The 22,528-nt window shown below is 42.1% G+C and overlaps 2 protein-coding genes and 1 long non-coding RNA gene across 3 annotated transcripts in view; 2 read left to right on the plus strand and 1 right to left on the minus strand.

Moving 5' to 3' along the window:
• LOC139549547 (zinc finger protein 664-like) overlaps window positions 1-13,088 on the minus strand; it is a 238,764-nt gene extending 225,676 nt beyond the window's left edge. The window contains exons 1-2 of one of the 2 annotated variants that reach the window (XM_071360160.1): window positions 12,406-13,088; window positions 2,702-3,529 (exon numbers count right to left, since the gene is read on the minus strand). In XM_071360160.1, the coding sequence (XP_071216261.1) occupies window positions 2,976-3,529; window positions 12,406-12,802 (951 nt within the window). In that variant the 5' untranslated portion in view covers window positions 12,803-13,088 and the 3' untranslated portion in view covers window positions 2,702-2,975. Of the gene's footprint in view, window positions 1-2,701; window positions 3,530-12,405 lie in introns of those variants that run through there. The other variant, XM_071360167.1, reaches the window with a different exon arrangement.
• The window catches only part of LOC139550433 (uncharacterized), a 401,870-nt gene that overhangs the window by 305,480 nt on the left and 73,862 nt on the right, over window positions 1-22,528 (plus strand). The gene's annotated exons all lie outside the window — the stretch shown is intronic.
• LOC139548377 (zinc finger protein ZFP2-like) overlaps window positions 1-22,528 on the plus strand; it is a 372,237-nt gene that overhangs the window by 104,667 nt on the left and 245,042 nt on the right.

Here is a 22,528-nt window from a genome sequence, read left to right on the forward strand (position 1 = left end):
ATTGTAAACAGGGTGAACTGGATGAAAACTAGATTCTGTGTTTACTAGTTAACCTTTGTTTAGGTTTGATCGTTTACAGGATAGAGTTTGTCCCACTTATAGCTAACCTCAATTGCAATTATTCTGCCTTACAATATTATGTGGTTATTATTTAGCCTCTGACACATGTTCTGATATTGTTGACTGCTGTATGCCTATCAAAGGTCAAAGGTCAATTAATCTATTGTTTAAATTCTATGAGGGTTTTTGTCGTCAACCGCCTGTATTCAATGAAGAGAGATGCCAAGCTATTAGCATGAATATGCACCGCCTGTATTCAATGGAGAGAGATGCTAAGCTACGAGCATGAATATACATAGCGATCTGGAGAGAACTCCTATAGTGTTTTTATCAAAGTTGTCGGTATGTCACGTGTCCGCATAATAACTTAAGCATTACAAAACTTCTGTTAGATCAAGTAAACCTCACGTAGCAAATAAGCCATTCATTTTGTTGTTGACCAAATTTGACACTTTTCATATTGGGTTGATAATTGTTTCCACTTGGATACAACCTACTGTAGCCTACTGGCATGACCTAGAGAGATACAACCTACTGTAGCCTACTGGCATGACCTAGAGAGATACAACCTACTGTAGCCTACTGGCATGACCTAGAGATACAACCTACTGTAACCTACTGGCATGACCTAGAGAGATACAACCTACTGTAGCCTACTGGCATGACCTAGAGAGATACAACCTACTGTAACCTACTGGCATGACCTAGAGAGTTACAACCTACTGTAGCCTACTGGCATGACCTAGAGAGTTACAACCTACTGTGGCCCACTGGCATGACCTAGAGAGATACAACCTACTGTAACCTACTGGTATGACCTAGAGAGTTACAACCTACTGTAACCTACTGGCATGACCTAGAGAGTTACAACCTACTGTAGCCTACTGGCATGACCTAGAGAGATACAACCTACTGTAAACTACTGGCATGACCTAGAGAGATACAACCTACTGTAACCTACTGGCATGACCTAGAGAGTTACAACCTACTGTAGTCTACTGGCATGACCTAGAGAGTTACAACCTACTGTAATCTACTGGCATGACCTAGAGAGTTACAACCTACTGTAGCCCACTGGCATGACCTAGAGAGTTACAACCGACTGTAACCTACTGGCATGACCTAGAGAGTTACAACCTACTGTAACCTACTGGCATGACCTAGAGAGATACAACCTACTGTTTCCTACTGGCATGACCTAGAGAGATACAACCTACTGTAACCTACTGGCATGACCTAGAGAGATACAACCTACTGTAACCTACTGGCATGACCTAGAGAGTTACAACCTACTGTAGTCTACTGGCATGACCTAGAGAGATACAACCTACTGTAACCTACTGGCATGACCTAGAGAGATACAACCTACTGTAACCTACTGGCATGACCTAGAGAGATACAACCTACTGTAACCTACTGGCATGACCTAGAGAGTTACAACCTACTGTAGCCTACTGGCTTGACCTAGAGAGATACAACCTACTGTAACCTACTGGCATGACCTAGAGAGTTACAACCTACTGTAACCTACTGGCATGACCTAGAGAGTTACAACCTACTGTAGCCTACTGGCATGACCTAGAGAGATACAACCTACTGTAACCTACTGGCATGACCTAGAGAGATACAACCTACTGTAACCTACTGGCATGACCTAGAGAGTTACAACCTACTGTAACCTACTGGCATGACCTAGAGAGTTACAACCTACTGTAGTCTACTGGCATGACCTAGAGAGATACAACCTACTGTAACCTACTGGCATGACCTAGAGAGATACAACCTACTGTAACCTACTGGCATGACCTAGAGAGTTACAACCTACTGTAGCCTACTGGCTTGACCTAGAGATACAACCTACTGTAACCTACTGGCATGACCTAGAGAGTTACAACCTACTGTAGCCTACTGGCTTGACCTAGAGAGATACAACCTACTGTAGCCTACTGGCATGACCTAGAGAGTTACAACCTACTGTAACCTACTGGCATGACCTAGAGAGTTACATCCTACTGTAGCCTACTGGCTTGACCTAGAGAGCTAAAGTTGTTCAATTCCTGGATTTTAAATGAATATTTTCCAGTAATAATGATAATTTGTGTCTTCCTATCCACATGTGGGATCCCTCTCCTTTGTCTTCCGCTCTACACCAATAATAGACAACTACTGTGGGTCTCCCAATCACGGCCTGATGTGATACAGCCTGGATTGGAACCAGGGACTGTAGTGACGCCTCTTGCACTGAGATGCAGTGACTTAGACCGCTGCGTCCGTGTGTGTGTTTAACTTTTTAACTGTACTAGAATGTTAAAGGGCCGCTAAAAATTTAAATATCGGTTATCGGTATAGTTTTTTGGGGCAAGAAAAATATTGGCCAAAAATGTGATATCGGTGCATCCCATTATTCTAAAATTGATTATTCTTTTTTAAATCGTCATCGAATTACACACAATACCCCATAATGCCATCACAATAACTCTTTTCTTGTTAGTCACTTTTTGTTAAATCATATAAATAGTACTCTTCCAATTCAGAGCCTAGATTTTCCCCCTGAGGCTAATATCCATATCATGTTGAAATCAATAGAACAGGGGACAAACATTTAGGGTTCTACATTGTGACATCATTAAAATATTCCTACAACATTCAACATTATTTTATTGATATCATGAAACAACTACATGTATTTTCTGATGATTAATCAGAGATCTTTTATCAGAGTATCTCGTCCCACATTGATTACAGCTATGAGGTATCTCTCCTGTGTGTGTTCTCTGGTGTGATACTAGGTTGTTTAGCCAAGTAAAACTCTTCCCACATTGAGTATAGCTATAAGGTTTCTCTCCTGTGTGTGTTCTCTGGTGTATAGTTAGATAGCTAGATGTAGAAAAACTCTTCCCACATTGAGTACAGCTCTAAGGAGTCTCTCCTGTGTGTGTTCTTTGGTGTCTAGTCCTACTGCTAGACATGGTAAAACTCTTCCCACATTGAGCACAGCTATAAGGTTTCTCTCCTGTGTGTGTTCTCTGGTGTACAACAAGACGGCTAGAACAAGTAAAAATCTTCCCACATTCATCACAGCTATACGATTTCTTTCCTGTGTGTCTTCTCTGGTGTAATATTAGGCTGAATACCAGAGGAAAACTCTTCCCACATTCATCACAGCTATACGATTTCTTTCCTGTGTGTGTTCTCTGGTGTGATATCAGCCCCCTTAGAGTACAACTCTTCCCACATTGAGTACAGCTATAAGATTTCTCTAATCCTGTGTGGATTATCTGATGAATTTTAATGCCTGCTGATGAGGTGAATCTCTTCCCACAATCAGAGCAGCAGTGAGGTCTCTTCCTTGTGGATCTCCGCAGGTGTTTATTGAGGTGTTCTGATCTGGAGAGACTCTTCTCTGCCCTGTCAGCATCATGAGGTTGTTGAGGCTCCCCAGAGGATCCACGACTGTCCCGTCTCTCTCCTGTGTGAACAACAAAGTCAGATTATTAAAGGCCCACAATAGCGGAAAACCACTGTAAAAGAAAGGTGAGGCCAACAGAGTAGCCATGATGTTGTACAACAATTGATGTCTGTAATGAATAACAAGAATAGTCATATTAGCCTTGTTTACACATTAGTAGTAACATTGATGATTGTAGACTAGAAATAAGTTATTCATGTTGTTGAAACTCTAAGCAGTGTGCCAGACGACTTTTGGTCTCCAATATAGGCCCCTTTCTGTGTTTAATAAAATTGCGGCATGAGGGCGCTGCACACACAATTTGATTGCAGAAACACCTCCCTGCTAATGAGGAAACCGATAGTTATGGATGTAGTATTACTGCCAGGAGCAAAAATGGTGAGCAAAGATTTTAGTTTTTCACAATGTATTCTGAATGTGAATGGGGGAAAACTCAGGGGAGTAACCTCCATTTCCAGGTTGCATATTAGTGCATTTCACACTACTTTGGATTATAATTGTAAGGATCGCTTGAATGTCCTGCTTAATATAATGTTTGCTACAGTATTAAGAACCACGTTAATGACAGTATCGATTTGGGTGTCAATAAAATTAGTATTTATTTTTTATTTAACCAGGTAGGTCAGGTGAGAACACGTTCTCATTTACAACTACGACCTGGTCAAGATAAAGCAAAGCAGTGTGACACAAACAACACAGAGTTACACATAAACAAATAAAAGCAAATAAAGCAAAGCAGTGCGACAAAGAGTTACACGTGGGATAAACAAACGTACAGTCAATAACACAATAGAAAAATCTATATTCAGTGTGAGTGCAAATGGATTACAGATGTAAGGAAATAAATAGGCCATTGTAGCGAAGTAATTACAATTTAACAAATGAACACTGGAGTGATAGATGTGTAGATGATGATGTGCAAGTAGAAATACTGGTGCGCAAAAGAGCAAAAAAAGTAAATAAAAACATGGGGATGAGGTAGGCAGTTGGATGGGCTATTTACAGATGGGCTGTGTACAGCTGCAGCGATCGGTAAGCTGCTCAGATAGCTGGTGCTTAAAGTTAGTGAGGGCGATATAAGTCTCCAACTTCAGCAATTTTTGCAATTCGTTCCAGTCACTGGCAGCAGAGAAGTGGAAGGAAATGCGGCCAAAGTAGGTGTTGGCTTTGGGGATGACCAGTGAGATATACCTCCTGGAGCGCGTGCTATGGGTGGGTGTTGCTATGGTGACCAGTGAGCTGAGTGAAGGCGGCCTAGCAAAGACTTATAGATGACCTGGAGCCAGTGGGTTTGGCGACGAATATGTAGTGAGGGCCAGACGACGAGAGCATACAGGTCGCAGCGGTGGGTGGTATATGGGGCTTTGGTGACAAAACGGATGGCACTGTGATAGACTGCATCCAGTTTGCTGAGTAGAGTGTTGGAGGCTATTTTGAAAATGACATTACCGAAGTCAAGGATCGGTAGGATAGTCAGTTTTACGAGGGTATGTTTGGCAGCGTGAGTGAAGGAGGCTTTGCTGCGAAATAGGAAGCCGATTCTAGATTTAATTTTGGATTGGAGATGCTTAATGTGAGTCTGGAAGGAGAATTTACAGTCTAGCCAGCCACCTAGGTATTTATAGTTGTCCACGTATTCTAAGTCAGAACCGTTCAGAGTAGTGGTGCTGGACGGGCGGGTGCGGGCAGCGATCGGTTGAAGAGCACACATTTAGTTTTACAAGCGTTTAAGAGCAGTTGGAGGTCACGGATGGAGTGTTGTATGGCATTGAAGCTCGTTTGGAGGTTTGTTAACACAATGTACAAAGAAGGGCCAGATGTATACAGAATGGTGTCGTCTGCGTAGAGGTGGATCAAGGAATCACCCGCAGCAAGAGCAACATTGTTGGTATATACAGAGAAAAGATTCGGTCCGAGAATTGAACCCGGTGGTTCCTCCATAGAGACTGCCAGAGGTCCGGATAACAGGCCCTCCGATTTGACACACTGAACTCTGTCTGAGAAGTAGTTGGTGAAGCAGGCGAGGCAGTCATTTGAGAAACCAAGGCTATTGAGTCTGCCGATAAGAATGTGGTGATTGACAGAGTCGAAAGCCTTGGCCAGGTTGATGAAGACGGCTGCACAGTACTGTCTTTTATCGATAGCGGTTATGATATCGTTTAGTACCTTGAGCGTGACTGAGGTGCACCCGTGACCAGCTCGGAAACTAGATTGCACAGCGGAGAAGGTACGGTGGGATTCAAAATGGTCAGTGATCTGTTTGTTAACTTGACTTTTTCGAAGACTTTAGAACGGCAGGGCAGGCTGGATATAGGTCTGTAATTGTTTGGGTCTAGAGTCTAACCCCCTTTGAAGAGGGAGATGACCGCGGAAGAGTTCCAATCTTTAGGAATCTCGGACAATACGAAAGAGAGGTTGAACAGACTAGTAATAGGGGTTGCCACAATGGCGGCAGATAATTTTATAAAGAGAGGGTCCAGATTGTCTAGCCCAGCTGATTTGTAAAGGTCTAGGTTTTGCAACTCTTTCAGAACATCAGCTATCTGGATTTGGGTGAAGGAGAAGCTGGGGAGGCTTGGGGAAGTAGCTGCGGGGGATGGGGAGCTCTTAGTGCAGTACGCCACAGGATGTTTTTGTGCTGGTCGCTTATTTAAGGTGGTGAGGAAATTACAATTAAAGAACAACCAGGCATCCCCTACTGACGGGATGAGGTCAATATCCTTCCAGGATATCCGGGCCAGGTCGATAAGAAAGGCCTGCTTGCAGAAGTGTTTTAGGAAGCGTTTGACAGGGATGAGGGGTGGTCGTTTGACCGCGGATCCATAACGGATGCAGGCAATGAGGCAGTGATCGCTGAGATCCTGACTGAAAACAGCAGAGGTGTATTTGGAGGGCAAGTTGTTTAGGATATCTATGAGGGTGCCAAAGTTTACGGATTTAGGGTTGCACCTGGTGGGTTCCTTGATAATTTGTGTGAGATTGAGGGCATCTAGCTTGGATTGTAGGACGGCCGGGGTGTTAAGCATATCCCAGTTTAGGTCAAATAACAGAACTAACTCTGAAGATGGATGGGGGGGCAATCAATTCACATATGGTGTCCAGGGAATAGCTGGGAGCTGAGGGGGGTCTGTAACAGGCGGCGACAGTGAGAGACTTATTTCTGGAGAGATTAATTTTTAAAATTAGTAGCTCGAACTGTTTGGGCATGGACTGGAAAGTATGACAGAACTCTTTGCAGGCCATCTCTGCAGTAGATTGCAACTCCTCCCCCTTTGGCAGTTCTATCTTGACAGAAAATGTTGTACATGGGGATGGAAATATCAGAATTTTTGGTGGCCTTCCAAAGCCAGGATTCAGACACGGCAAGGACATCAAGGTTGGTGGAGTGTGCTAAAGCAGTGAGTAAAACAAACTTAGGGAGGAGGCTTCTGATGTTAACATGTATGAAACGAAGGCTTTTATGGTTACACAGGTCAACAAATGAGAGCGCCTGGGGACACACAGGGCATGGGTTAACCTCTACATCACCCGAGGAACAGAAGAGTAGGATGAGGGTATGGCTAAAGGCTATCAGAACTGGTCGTCTAGTGCGTTGGGAACAGAGAATAAAAGGAGCAGATTTCTGGGCGTGGTAGGATAGATTCAAGGCATAATGTACAGACAGGGGTATGGTAGGGTGCGAGAACAGTGGAGGTAAACCTAGGCATTGAGTGACGATAAGAGAGGTTGCATCTCTGGAGGCACCAGTTATGCTAGGTGAGGTCACCGCATGTGTGGGAGGTGGGACAAAAGAGTTCCCTGGGGCATGTTGAGTGGGACTAGGGGCTACGCAGTAAAACAAAACAATGATAACTACCCTAACAACAGTATACAAGGCATATTGACATTAGAGACATAAAGCAATTACAGGTGTTGATTGGGAGAGCTAGCTAAGACAACGGGTAAGACAACAGTTAATCAGCTAAGACAACAGCAGGTAAAATGGCGATGATTGGGCTGAGGGTCAGTTAACTACACACAGGGCCTGAGTTCGAGGCTGGGGCCAACAGAAACAAAATAAACAAAATGGAGTACCGTGATTAATGAACAGTCCAGCAGGCATCAACTATGTAGCCAAGTGATCATAGGGTCCAGTGAACAGCAATATATGAACTAGGGAAGCCGTTAGGTAGTCATTACTATGCTAGCCGGGAGATGCGCCTGGCTCGAGGCTAACTGGTGCTAGCGTCGGGACAAGGGCATTAGCCACTATAGCCACTCCAGTGCGTCCGGTGCAAAGGTCCAGAGCTTACGGCAGGAATCCGGTGATGTAGTGGCTTCTAGTCGTCTTAGTGAAGAGTCTGGGAGGCATCAGCTGTGTAGCTGAGTGATCATAGGGTCCACTGAGCAGGCCAGGAGATGGGCCTGGCTCAAGGCTAGCTTCGGGGCTGGGCCACTCAGTGGCAGCTAGCTAGCTGCGATTATCCGGTGTAATGGTCCAGAGCTTACGGCAGGAATACGGTGATGTAGTGGAGAAAAACAGTCCGATATGCTCAGGGTTGATATCGCGCTGTGCAGACTGGCAGGTGTTATCCAGGCTAAAAGCGGCTGGTGTCTGAGCTAAAAAGGTAAAGGCCGCTAGCAGTGGCTAACAATGACTAAATAACTAGTAGCTAATTAGCTGGTTAGCTTCTGATGGCTAGCTTCTGATGGAGGTTCTAGCTATAAGGTCTAAAAAAAGAAATAGCAGATCCGTATCATAATGGGTGAGGCGGGTTGCCGGAAGGTATATTTAATTTAAAAATGGAAAAAGATTTAAATATATTGCAATATATACAAAAAAAGACGAAAAATACATACCATTTAGTCTATATACAAAAAAATATAACATTTACAACAACAAACACGTCTTAATGCTACAAGCCATGTTGGATTACAAGATGACTCAGTTAAAAACCATCGGACTTAGCAAACTCTGGAATTATTTAGTATTTCTGTGCCAAAGAAAACTGTTTTCCCAGCGTAACACAAGGAACCACTAAATGATATATAGTTTGAGTGCATTTCAGAATACAAAAAAACTGTCCGAAACTAAGATCCCTTATTTAAGTTGAAGTTCATCATATGACAAGCGTAACGTTATGACTATAACTACTGTTCCCTGAAGGAGGGAACTAGGTACAACATACTATTAAATCCACATGTTATGACTATAACTACTGTTCCCTGAAGGAGGGAAACGAGGTACAACATACTATTAAATCCACGCCTCGCTGGAAGCACCACCGTCCACAGGTGATGAGAGTGAGGCTTGGATTTATTCCTTAAAATGTATTGCCGCTCTTCACCAACCCAGGAAAGGGCAGGGCCAAACAGGTGTTGAACCTCGATTCCCTCCTTAACGGAAGAGTAATTATAATCAAAGTTACACTCCCTTTCAGTCGGTCAACTTCGGTACAACATACTATGGGGAAATAAAATCATTCCCCAGCCGACCCAAACGGATACTAAATGAAACGTCCCCTGGCAGACCACCCAGACCTGACCCTACAAGATATGTCAGTTTTGTCAATTTATTCATTGTCTTTTGTTTGAAACACTCCTGTCAATGTTGAGTAAGGACGCACACCTGATTACGCATATAGAAGTAGGACTAGTCTATCTGGCCTGCACACAAATGTAGGCCTATAAATGTGCCCATTTGGGATGTCTGATAGTATTTCTCATTGTCTTAAAGCACCACCACTAATGAGTTGTGGAGCTTCTCAAAGTAACTTTCTCTTCACCTACAAACAGCAAGTAAACAAAGTCTAATCAAAATCAATTACGAATGACAATAGATCCTCAAAGTATTTTCGTAAAATTTTTCCAGCTCTCACCCTTTCGATAACCACTCAGCAGAAAAGGGAAAAATGTAATGCTCTGATCCAGTGGAAATGTCATAAAATACCTGATTACTTCTTATCCTTTGCCCAAATAGCCTACAGCTGTGTCTGTCCAGAACTCACTGGAGCAGGAAACTGAGGGCCTAGAATATTTTATACAATGTTGCAAGCTTGCTATCCGAGTTTCCTGACCCAGTTGATAGTTGAAACAAGGTTTCAAGTTTGTTGTAGACAGGCCATTTGCAGCCAATGTGATTTCTAGGATATTTATTTTATCAGGATATTTTCTACCTGCAGAATGCAATGTTTTTATTTGTTGGCTTTATGTAGGCTATTTTTTTTTTACATAGTTGGCAATGGCAGTGAAAGTTACTTTTAGATATGTATAATTTTCATTTAGATTTAGAATGTAGATTAATCACAGACAAAGATTTTGAGATACTATTATAAATTAAATGAAACTGTTCCGCGAAAATGTGCATATGAAAATCATAACTGGCACAGATAAATTGGCACTCCAACTGGAAAAGGTTGCAGACTGATGGTGTAGTCTATTACTAGTCTATTAGTCTATCTATCTGTAGACTTTTAGTCTATTACTGAAAACTTCAGGAGCAGAACAGCAGAATTTACGAAGTACAGCAGCGGAGGGGGGAATCCCTCTGGTCAGGTTATGTTGACGACCGGCTCCCTCTGGTCGGGTTGTGTTGACGACCGGCTCCCTCTGGTCGGGTTGTGTTGACGACCGGCTCCCTCTGGTCGGGTTGTGTTGACGACCGGCTCCCTCTGGTCGGGTTATGTTGACGACCGGCTCCCTCTGGTCGGGTTATGTTGACGACCGGCGCCCTCTGGTCGGGTTATGGTGACGACCGGCTCCCTCTGGTCAGGTTATGTTGACGACCGGCTCCCTCTGGTCAGGTTATGCTGACGAGCGGCTCCCTCTGGTCAGGTTATGCTGACGAGCGGCTCCCTCTGGTCAGGTTATGCTGACGAGCGGCTCCCTCTGGTCAGGTTATGCTGACGAGCGGCTCCCTCTGGTCAGGTTATGCTGACGAGCGGCTCCCTCTGGTCAGGTTATGTTGACGACCGGCTCCCTCTGGTCAGGTTATGTTGACGACCGGCTCCCTCTGGTCAGGTTATGTTGACGACCGGCTCCCTCTGGTCAGGTTATGTTGACGACCGGCTCCCTCTAATTATGACTTCGAGTCATTTGTGTGTCTTAATTATTTGATCAGAATGCTTAAAGCATCAGACAAGTTCAGTACGTACATGGGGCGATTGGTAGAAAGAACAGATGACTCTTGGTTGACCAAGATGTATTTTAGTTGGGGATGGCACTAGAACATGATTTTGGGGCTCCCGGGTGGCGCAGCGGACACTGCATCTCAGTGCTTGAGGCGCCACTACAGACACCCTGGATCAAATCCAGACTGTATCACAACCGGCCGTGATTGGGAGTCCCATAGGGCGGCGGACAATTGGCCCAGCGTCTTCCGGGGTAGGCAGTCATTGTAAATAAGAATTTGTTCTTAACTGACTTGCCTAGTTAAATAAAGGTTACATTTAAATAAATTTAAAAAACAGTGTTTCATGATAAACCATTTTTTACAAATCCATCAAGGCACCAACTTTGAGAAGGGTTTAAAACAAAGGTTTCAAACCAATTCATGAATGTAATTGCATCTAGGTATGTCTTGCCTTTAATGTAAAGGCATGAAAAAAAATTGGCTGAATATTATACAATGACTTATCAACAGCTCTAATAATTTGCCTCCACAGGAAATCTTCACTGGCAATTCTAGAATATACTATATAGCCTAGAAACATGGTTAAACTATCATTATGACATCATGGATGAATTCTAGAATATACTATATAGCCTAGAAACCTGGTTAAACTATCATTATGACATCATGGATGAATTCTAGAATATACTATATAGCCTAGAAACCTGGTTAAACTATCACTATGACATCATGGATGAATTCTAGAATATACTATATATCCTAGAAACCTGGTTAAACTATCACTATGACATCATGGATGAATTCTAGAATATACTATATATCCTAGAAACCTGGTTAAACTATCATTATGACATCATGGATGAATTCTAGAATATACTATATATCCTAGAAACCTGGTTAAACTATCATTATGACATCATGGATGAATTCTAGAATATACTATATATCCTAGAAACCTGGTTAAACTATCATTATAACATCATGGATGAATTCTAGAATATACTATATAGCCATAGAAACCTGGTTAAACTATCATTATGACATCATGGATGGCCAGTCCTTGTATTCATAGTGTAGTGAATCCAGGGGGTTGCCCTGAGCTGAACTCAAACCTGGGTCCAGCGACTGTCAAGCCAACACCTTATAACTGTTATGCCAAGATGTCTGAACTTCTTGACGAGGTCGCTATGTGTTGAGTTAGGGTTGCTACAATAGCTTTCTCTATGAATTTGAGAGTGGTTACATTTCTCCAGCCCCATCCCTCAGCTGTTAACCAAACCAAGTCTCTTGGCAGCCATTTTGTTGCTGTTTAAATACTAGGTTGTCCCTTTAAAAAAGCCACACATCAATCAACCAATCTGCAGTTGAAACAATAACACAGCAGTCATTCCACCACTGTTTTGGTAATAAGATAATGATGGGGTTGGAGAAATGTAACTACTCTCAAATTCATAGACAGACCTATGGATGCAAGGACTGACCATCCATGATATCAACATTATAGTTTTAACCATGTTGAAGCTATACAGTGTTGATTTACATTGTTTCTAAACATTGGAGTAAAAACTTATTTTGGGTTCTGATTGGGTACAACAGTTGAACTAAGCTCATGAGGCATGTGTTATATTCTTCAAGAATCAATGGCTATAAATAAATAATTTAAAAGTCAAAATATGGATGTAGCAATTGCAGATTTCCCCTTTAACACCAAACATCAGTTCAACAACTGCAGAGTTTGTGCCTCTGTTTTTAAGACAGTACTTACCAGTGGTAATCACGGCCCGGTTTCTCGAAACCATCTTATGGCTAAGTTCATCTTTAGAACCACTGGATGCCTTAAATTGCGTTTGGGAAATCGGGCCAAGATATCCAGTTTCCTCCTCTTCTTCCAATGAGACCGTAATCTCCCCCTCCTCCGCTTTCAATTCAAAAACGGAATCCTCCTCATCTTTTACTGTAACACCCTCCTCCTCTTTCACTCTGAACGCCTCTTCCTTCACTGTAACGTCTTTCTCTTCTTCTTTCCCTGTAACAGCCTCACCCTCTACTTGTTTTTGTATTGTAACATCCTTCTCTTCCTCCTCCTCTTTGATGAGAGCTTCTTTCTCCGTCCAGCAGACCGTCTCTTCTTCAGCAGGAAGAGAGTAATTTAGTGAACTCATGGTCGGAGATGTTAGCTAGCTAGGCTAATGCTAACTTAACCAGCCCGCCAGCTGAATAATAACAACAACACCGTAAATATGAAATAGGATAACTAACTAACTAGACGACAGACGAGGGTTTAAAATACAGTGGCTAATATACACTAAAGCGTCTAAAGAGCTTTATGGGTTCGGCTATTTTGGCTAGCAAGCTACCGAGGTGGCTGAATAACTGTTGCTGCTGCTGAAAGAAGCGTTCCGTCCACTAGATTATACGTCACAGTAACAGCATTGCGTTCTGTCCACTAGATTATACGTCACACTAACAGCATTGCCTTAAAATCGCACACCGCCATCTGCTGACTGGAGTGGGTAACGCTCAGTCTGAACCTCTGACTGCGATGGAGATGTGCGACTTTAAGACAATGACGCTAGTGTGACGTAAAATATATATTATAATGTTCAGACAAAAAGTTAGTGATGGAAGCATGAGTTTTTAATCACCAGTGTAACAATACAGTGTGGTTAAAGACTTAGTAACTTAGTTGTGTTCACGATCTGGTTCCCTATAAACACAACCAGTTATGTTTTTGAATTATCACATATGTATTAATTTATTTCGGGATTCTGGGTAATCCACAGCAGATTTATGGATAATTGCTGTGGGTGAGTTCAAAATTGAATTGACCCGGGATAGAAATATATAAAGTTGACATTACATCATAAAATCCACCTTTTAAATCATACATTAGTAATTTATGTTTTAGTAACTACTGTTGTTGGTTTGGCGTCAAATAAGCCTCTCTTTATATGTTATTTGCCAAATCTCAGTTTCCATGTGGGTTTTATGCTAAAGTTCCCTCTTTCAAGTTGGTATCTAACTGGAAAATGCATCTTCTTTAGGAGTGCTATTTTTACCCTGTCGACTACTGATCATTCATCCACACTGTGTGTCTCATCAATGCAGGTCATTTATGACAAATGTATAAAGTACATGTTCTATAAACCCATGAACACCTGCCAGTTTATTAGCCCGGTTTTGTTAGTTTAGGTGTGTTATACTTCTTCACCACCAGAGGGGGACATTTAGTCATTTTCCAGGTTAATTTGATATATTTTGATACTAAAATGGATGACAGTTTATTCTGATGTAGTGAATATGAGACACATGGAAACAATTGATTAATTTATTATAGTAAATTAGGAATTCGTAGGAATTGTTAAATCCACTATACGATCACAATAACTTTGATAGACATTTCAATAGTTTTTTTATTAGTATATTATAGGGCAGATTAATAGAATTGCTGTGGGAGTGCTATTTATATCCCGTCACTACTGATCATTCATCCATACTGTGTGTGTCCCATCATTGCAGCTTTGGAAATAAATGAACTATCCATCCATTGCTCCTTCCTGTGTTGACTCACTGACTTGAGAGACCAGGAAGGTCACACTAGCTCGATAGGTTGATATCTAGCTCAAGCTTCACCTCATGCTTTTCATTAACTGTGTGGTTGTGTTATCTAGTGGGAACCCGTTAGCACGGTAGACTCTGGTGACTTCTTGCCGTGGGCTCAAATCAAAAGAGGAAATCAACCTGCTCCTTTATGTTGTGTCAACTTTTCGATATGTTACGTTTGATACCGGAGCTACGAGCCTTGAAAGCAGTAAACTTCAAAGCAGTGTGCTGGAGCACTTTATCAGCAGCACGTGAAGCTTCATTTCGTCGAACAACCACCTGATTAGTTTGGTATTGGGCTGGTTTGACACTGCAGGCGACTGATTGATCTACAAATCACTACTACATCAATAACTACATCACACCTGCCCAGACCCACTAGAACACACCTCCATCTCCATTAACTACATCACACCTGCCCAGACCCACTAGAACACACCCCCATCTCCATTAACTACATCACACCTACCCAGACCCACTAGAACACACCTCCATCTCCATTAACTACATCACACCTGCCCAGACCCACTAGAACACACCTCCATCTCCATTAACTACATCACACCTGCCCAGACCCACTAGAACACACTTCCATCTCCATTAACTACATCACACCTGCCCAGACCCACTAGAACACAGTCCCATCTCCATTAACTACATCACACCTGTCCAGACCCATTAGAACACACCTCCATCTCCATTAACTACATCACACCTGCCCAGACCCACTAGAACACACCTCCATCTCCATTAACTACATCACACCTGCCCAGACCCACTAGAACACACCTCCATCTCCATTAACTACATCACACCTGCCCAGACCCATTAGAACCCCCTCCATCTCCATTAACTACATCACACCTGCCCAGACCCACTAGAACACACCTCCATCCTATGTAATGGGACACGTCTCCAGCCCGCATCAGCACCATTTTATTTCTCTCCGTCACTTTCAACTTTTAGATAATAAAGCATTTGACCTTTCTATTGAATTAACAACAGAGGATTGGTTGATTTCCAGGTTTAATTAAGTGTAATATTTAAGATGATTTATGAGAAAAGTATCGTCCAACTCTGGGGTATCTCACTGCACCCCCAAATGCCATGTTTTGAAATATACAGACAGACAGATTAAAAGTAATTTTACATTGTATAACTGTACTTCTGACAGCCAACTTTCTAACTCCTCCCATAACTTTATGACATCATAACATTCCCAGAAGGATTATTGAGTCATTGTTAGTTTTACACTGAAGACATGACTCTGCCGTTGTGCTGTAGAATTTGTGAATTTTGTCTCTTGTATAATAAGGGACTATCATTTGTCCCAACATCACAGGCCACAGACTTTGATGCAGTTAAAGACTTCCAAAAGTGTTTCCGCAGTTTAAGATCAACTGAGTTTTTTTAATGGGGTTTCTCCCTGTGCACCTGCCAATGTGAATCCTTTGAACGAGACAAGTTACCAGACAGGACATATTGCTAATGTTCTTCCCATTAATAACCTGAATGACAATTAACTTGTGGGCGGTGGTGGTGATGACGTCCTATTCGATGATGTCGTCCATCGGGATTGCCCAAAAAAGAAGACGCTCTGGATTGATCACTGGAGTCAGATGTGAAGGAGGAGGTTGATCATCAGGAGTCAGATGTGAAGGAGAAGGTTGATCATCAGGAGTCAGATGTGAAGGAGGAGGTTGATCATCAGGAGTCAGATGTGAAGGAGGAGGTTGATCATCAGGAGTCAGACGTGAAGGAGAAGGTTGATCATCAGGAGTCAGATGTGAAGGAGGAGGTTGATCATCAGTGAACCTCTAGGATTGTGGCTGGGCTGGCGTTTCCACTTCCAGCTTGGTCATATATTTTGATAGGAGGAGCAGTATAGACCTAGTCTGTTCATTATATACATCTACATGATGTATTGTTACACCATGTAGGAGCAGTATGGACCTAGTCTGTTCATTATATACATCTACATGATGTATTGTTACACCATGTAGGAGCAGTATGGACCTAGTCTGTTCATTATATACATCTACATGATGTATTGTTACACCATGTAGGAGCAGTATGGACCTAGTCTGTTCATTATATACATCTACATGATGTATTGTTACACCGTGTAGGAGCAGTATAGACCTAGTCTGTTCATTATATACATCTACATGATGTATTGTTACACCATGTAGGAGCAGTATGGACCTAGTCTGTTCATTATATACATCTACATGATGTATTGTTACACCATGTAGGAGCAGTATAGACCTAGTCTGGTCATTATATACATCTATATGATGTATTGTTACACCATGTAGGAGCAGTATAGACCTACAGTAGCTAGCTGCTAATTTAGATGTAATATAACTTAATGAAACTGCCTTAAATGTGCTGTAGTAAAAAAAATGTATCCGCACTAATCAATCAACACATTCCTGCCTTTGTATGTCTCAATATAATGGTATTATTTAATTCAATCCATTTAAAATAATCTTTGTCTGAAAATAAATTGTGATCCCCAACTGCGTTTCCCCTCCAGTCAGCAGACGGCGATGTGCGTCTTTCAGGCGACGCTGCCAGCGTGACGTATAATCTAGTGGACGGTTCTTCATAAACAGCTCGTCAACCACCTCGGTAGCTTGCTAGCCAACATAGCCGAAAGATTCAAGCTATTTATACGCTTTCGGTGTATATTAGCTACTGTGTTTTCGACACACATAGGTCGTATCTACTTGTTAACCTATTTAATATTACGTTATTTTGTATTAGTCAGCTATAGTAGTTGGCTGGTTTAGTTAGTACTAGCCTAGTCGCTAATGATAGCTAGCTAGCTAACATCCCCGACCATGAGGTCAGTAAACTTCTCCACTTCTGTTAAAGAAGAGGCGGTCTGCTGGACGGAGAAAGAAGCTCTGGGGCTGAACATTGTCGTGAAAGAGGAGAAGGAAGAAGAGGATGTCACTGTAAAACAAGAAGTAGAGGATGAGGCTGTTACGGTGAAAGAAGAGGAGAAAGACGTTTCAGTGAAAGAAGAGGAAGACGAGTTCAGAGTGAAAGAGGAGGAGGATGTTACAGTAAAAGAAGAAGAGGAAGAGGAGGATGCCGTTTTTGGAGTGAAGAAGGAAGGGGAGATGACTGTCACATTGAAAGATGAAGAGGTGGAGATAGGAGATATGATTAACACCAGTAAGTACCGCCTTAAATTCGTATTTAACTTTCGATATTCGGAGTTGGCTCGTCAATACCTCTTCAACGGAAGGCCCAGGATGATGACTGATATGTCTAGAATCAGACGACGTAGAGAACAAGCTACCCCTTGTTTTCTCCGTTCCGTTTCCAAAAAGTGACTTAACATATATATTTGAGAAGGGTCTATCTGCTGACCGCAGACTGGGGGGCACGGCATGTTGTGATTGTCATGTAGTGATGTTTTACTACACACCGTGCCCCCAATAGTGTAATGCGAGAGTTGGGTTGGCTACAACAAAGATTATGGATATACTGACAAGATGTCTCTCCGCCCTAACAAGGGGAGTTGTTGCCCACAAAGCGGCACTGCGGGTTGTCTAGCTCCCGCCTATCCTATCTTTGGATTGGTGGATACATCTTATTATTGTAATCTATTGTTTATATTCTATGAGGGTTGTTGACGTCCACCGCCTGTATTCAATGGAGAGAGATGCTAAGCTACTAGCATGAATATGCATAGCGATCTGGAGACAACTCCTATAGTGTTTTTATCAAAGTTGTCGGTATGTCACGTGTCCACATAACAACTTAGGCATTACGAAACTTCTGTTGGATCAAGTAAACCTCACGTAGCAAATAAGCCATTCATTTTGTTGTTGACCAAATTCGACACTTAACATATTTGGTTGAAAATTGTTTCCACTTGGATACAACCTACTGTAGCCTACTGTAACCTACTGGCATGACCTAGAGAGATACAATCTACTGTAGCCTACTGGCATGACCTAGAGAGATACAACCTACTGTAAGCTACTGGCATGACCTAGAGAGATGCAACCTACTGTAGCCTACTGGCATGACCTAGAGAGATACAACCTACTGTAGCCTACTGGCATGACCTAGAGAGATACAACCTACTGTAACCTACTGGCATGACCTAGAGAGTTACAACCTACTGTAACCTACTGGCATGACCTAGAGGGTTACAACCTACTGTAACATACTGGCTTGACCTAGAGAGCTAAAGTTGTAAAATTCCTGGATTTTAAATGAATATTTTCCAGTAATAATGATAATTTGTATCTTCCTATCCACATGTGGGATCCCTCTCCTTTGTCGTCCTCTTAACACCAATAACAGAAAATTACTGTGGGACTCCCAATCACGGCCGGATGTGATACAGCCTGGATTCGAACCAGGGACTGTAGTGACACCTCTTGCACTGAGATGCAGTGGCTTAGACCGCTGCGTCCGTGTGTGTGTTAATTTTTAGAATGCTGTACTAGAATGCTTAAAAGGCCTTTAAAATTTTAAATATCGGTTATCGGTATCATTTTTTGGGGCAAGGAAAATATTGGATATTGGTATTGGCCAAAAATGTAATATCGGTGCATCCCTTTATTTTAAAATGTATCACAATACCCCATAATGACATCACAATACCCCATAATGCCAAAGCAAAAACAGGTTTAGTTTTTTTGCAAATGTATTAAAACTATTCCCCAGGATAACTAGTCTCAGAGTAATGTAAGATCCCAGGATAACTAGTCTCAGAGTAATGTAAGATCCCAGGATAACTAGTCTCAGAGTAATGTAAGATCCCAGGATAACTAGTCTCAGAGTAATGTAAGATCCCAGGATAACTAGTCTCAGAGTAATGTCAGAACCCAGGATAACTAGTCTGAGTAATGTAAGATCCCAGGATAACTAGTCTCAGAGTAATGTAAGATCCCAGGATAACTAGTCTCAGAGTAATGTACGATCCCAGGATAACTAGTCTCAGAGTAATGTATGATCCCAGGATAACTAGTCTCAGAGTAATGTAAGATCCCAGGATCCCAGGATAACTAGTCTCAGAGTAATGTAAGATCCCAGGATAACTAGTCTCAGAGTAATGTAAGATCCCAGGATAACTAGTCTCAGAGTAATGTTAGATCCCAGGATAACTTGTCCTCCAAACTGAATAAATAATAAAATGTGTCTCCTGAATGTCAGACCCCCAACCCTCCAAACTGTAAATAAATAATACAATGTGTATCCTGGATGTCAGACCCCCAACCCTCCAAACTAAATAAATAATAAAATGTGTCTCCTGGATGTCAGACCCCCAACCCTCCAAACTGTAAATAAATAATAAAATGTGTCTCCTTGGCAACATTAGAACCTCGGTACGTTTACTGTTTACTGGGTCGAGACAAAGGAATGATGTAAACAAATAATCCAAAATATTTTTGTCAATGAGACAGTATATAAACAAAGGAATGACCGAACCCCCGTTGGTGACTGAATGCTTGTAAGGAAAACTAGATGATCAAAACATTAGATCACATCAAATAAGCCTGAGTGGTTTCAACTCCTCCCAGACTATACTGGATACTACAGTTATAACTATACATAGTTATACAGGATACTACAGTTATACAGGATACTACAGTTATTACAGTGTGGTCCCGTGTGGCTCAGTTGGTAGAGCATGGCGCTTGCAACGCCAGGGTTGTGGGTTCATTCCCCACGGGGGGACCAGGATGAATATGTATGAACTTTCCAATTTGTAAGTCGCTCTGGATAAGAGCGTCTGCTAAATGACTTAAAATGTAGAAATGTTATAACTATACACAGTTATACAGGATACTACAGTTATAACTATACATAGGTATACAGGATACTACAGTTATACAGGATACTACAGTTATACAGGATACTACAGTTATAACTATACATAGTTATACAGGATACTACAGTTATACAGGATACTACAGTTATAACTATACATAGTTATACAGGATACTACAGTTATACAGGATACTACAGTTATACAGGATACTACAGTTATAACTATACATAGTTATACAGGATACTACAGTTATAACTATACATAGGTATACAGGATACTACAGTTATAGAGGATACTACAGTTATAACTATACATAGTTATACAGGATACTACAGTTATACAGGATACTACAGTTATAACTATACATAGGTATACAGGATACTACAGTTATAACTGTAAATACAGTAGGGGAAGAGGTAGTTGTTTGGGCTAAATTAAAGATGGGCTATGTACAGGTGCAGTAATCTGTGAGCTACTCTGACAGCTGGTGCTTAAAGCTAGTGGGGGAGATAAGCGTTTCCAGTTTCAGAGATTTTTGTAGTTCGTTCCAGTCATTGGCAGCAGAGAAGTATGCTCCAGGAAGTATATCTCACTGGTCATCCCCAAAGCCAACACCTACTTTGGCCGCCTTTCCTTCCAGTTCTCTGCTGCCAATGACTGGAACGAATTGCAAAAATCGCTGAAGTTGGAGACTTATATCTCCCTCACTAACTTTAAGAATCAACTATCTGAGCAGCTTACCGATCGCTGCAGCTGTACACAGCCCATCTGTAAGTAGCCCATCCAATGCTTACCTCATCCCCATGTTTTTATTAACTTTTTTTGCTCACACCAGTATTTATATATTATATATGTTATATGTTACAGTCACATACAGTGGGGAGAACAAGTATTTGATACACTGCCGATTTTGCAGGTTTTCCTACTTACAAAGCATGTAGAGGTCTGTAATTTTTATCATAGGTACACTTCAACTGTGAGAGACGGAATCTAAAACAAAAATCCAGAAAATCACATTGTATGATTTTTAAATAATTAATTTGCATTTTATTGCATGACATAAGTATTTGATCACCTACCAACCAGTAAGAATTCCGGCTCTCACAGACCTGTTAGTTTTTCTTTAAGAAGCCCTCCTGTTCTCCACTCATTACCTGTATTAACTGCACCTGTTTGAACTCGTTACCTGTATAAAAGACACCTGTCCACACACTCAATCAAACAGATTCCAACCTCTCCACAATGGCCAAGACCAGAGAGCTGTGTAAGGACATCAGGGATAAAATTGTAGACCTGCACAAGGCTGGGATGGGCTACAGGACAATAGGCAAGCAGCTTGGTGAGAAGGAAACAACTGTTGGCGCAATTATTAGAAAATGGAAGAAGTTCAAGATGACGGTCAATCACCCTCGGTCTGGGGCTCCATGCAAGATTTCACCTCGTGGGGCATCAATGATCATGAGGAAGGTGAGGGATCAGCCCAGAACTACACGGCAGGACCTGGTCAATGACCTGAAGAGAGCTGGGACCACAGTCTCAAAGAAAACCATTAGTAACACACTACGCCGTCATGGATTAAAATCCTGCAGCGCACGCAAGGTCCCCCTGCTTAAGCCAGTGCATGTCCAGGCCCGTCTGAAGTTTGCCAATGACCATCTGGATGATCCAGAGGAGGAATGGGAGAAGGTCATGTGGTCTGATGAGACAAAAATAGAGCTTTTTGGTCTAACTCCACTCGCCGTGTTTGGAGGAAGAAGAAGTATGAGTACAACCCCAAGAACACCATCCCAACCGTGAAGCATGGAGGTGGAAACATCATTCTTTGGGGATGCTTTTCTGCAAAGGGGACAGGACGACTGCACCGTATTGAGGGGAGGATGGATGGGGCCATGTATCGCGAGATCTTGGCCAACAACCTCCTTCCCTCAGTAAGAGCATTGAAGATGGGTCGTGGCTGGGTCTTCCAGCATGACAACGACACGAAGCACACAGCCATGGCAACTAAGGAGTGGCTCCGTAAGAAGCATCTCAAGGTCCTGGAGTGGCCTAGCCAGTCTCCAGACCTGAACCCAATAGAAAATCTTTGGAGGGAGCTGAAACTCCGTATTGCCCAGCGACAGCCCCGAAACCTGAAGGATCTGGAGAAGATCTGTAGGGAGGAGTGGGCCAAAATCCCTGCTGCAGTGTGTGCAAACCTAGTCAAGAACTACAGGAAACGTATGATCTCTGTAATTGCAAACAAAGGTTTCTGTACCAAATATTAAGTTCTGCTTTTCTGATGTATCAAATACTTATGTCATGCAATAAAATGCAAATTAATTACTTAAAAATCATACAATGTGATTTTCTGGATTTTTGTTTTAGATTCCGTCTCTCATAGTTGAAGTGTACCTATGATAAAAATTACAGACCTCTACATGCTTTGTAAGTAGGAAAACCTGCAAAATCGGCAGTGTATCAAATACTTGTTCTCCCCACTGTA

Source organism: Salvelinus alpinus, chromosome 2 (genome assembly GCF_045679555.1).
Source record: "Salvelinus alpinus chromosome 2, SLU_Salpinus.1, whole genome shotgun sequence".
Taxonomy (NCBI): domain Eukaryota; kingdom Metazoa; phylum Chordata; class Actinopteri; order Salmoniformes; family Salmonidae; genus Salvelinus; species Salvelinus alpinus.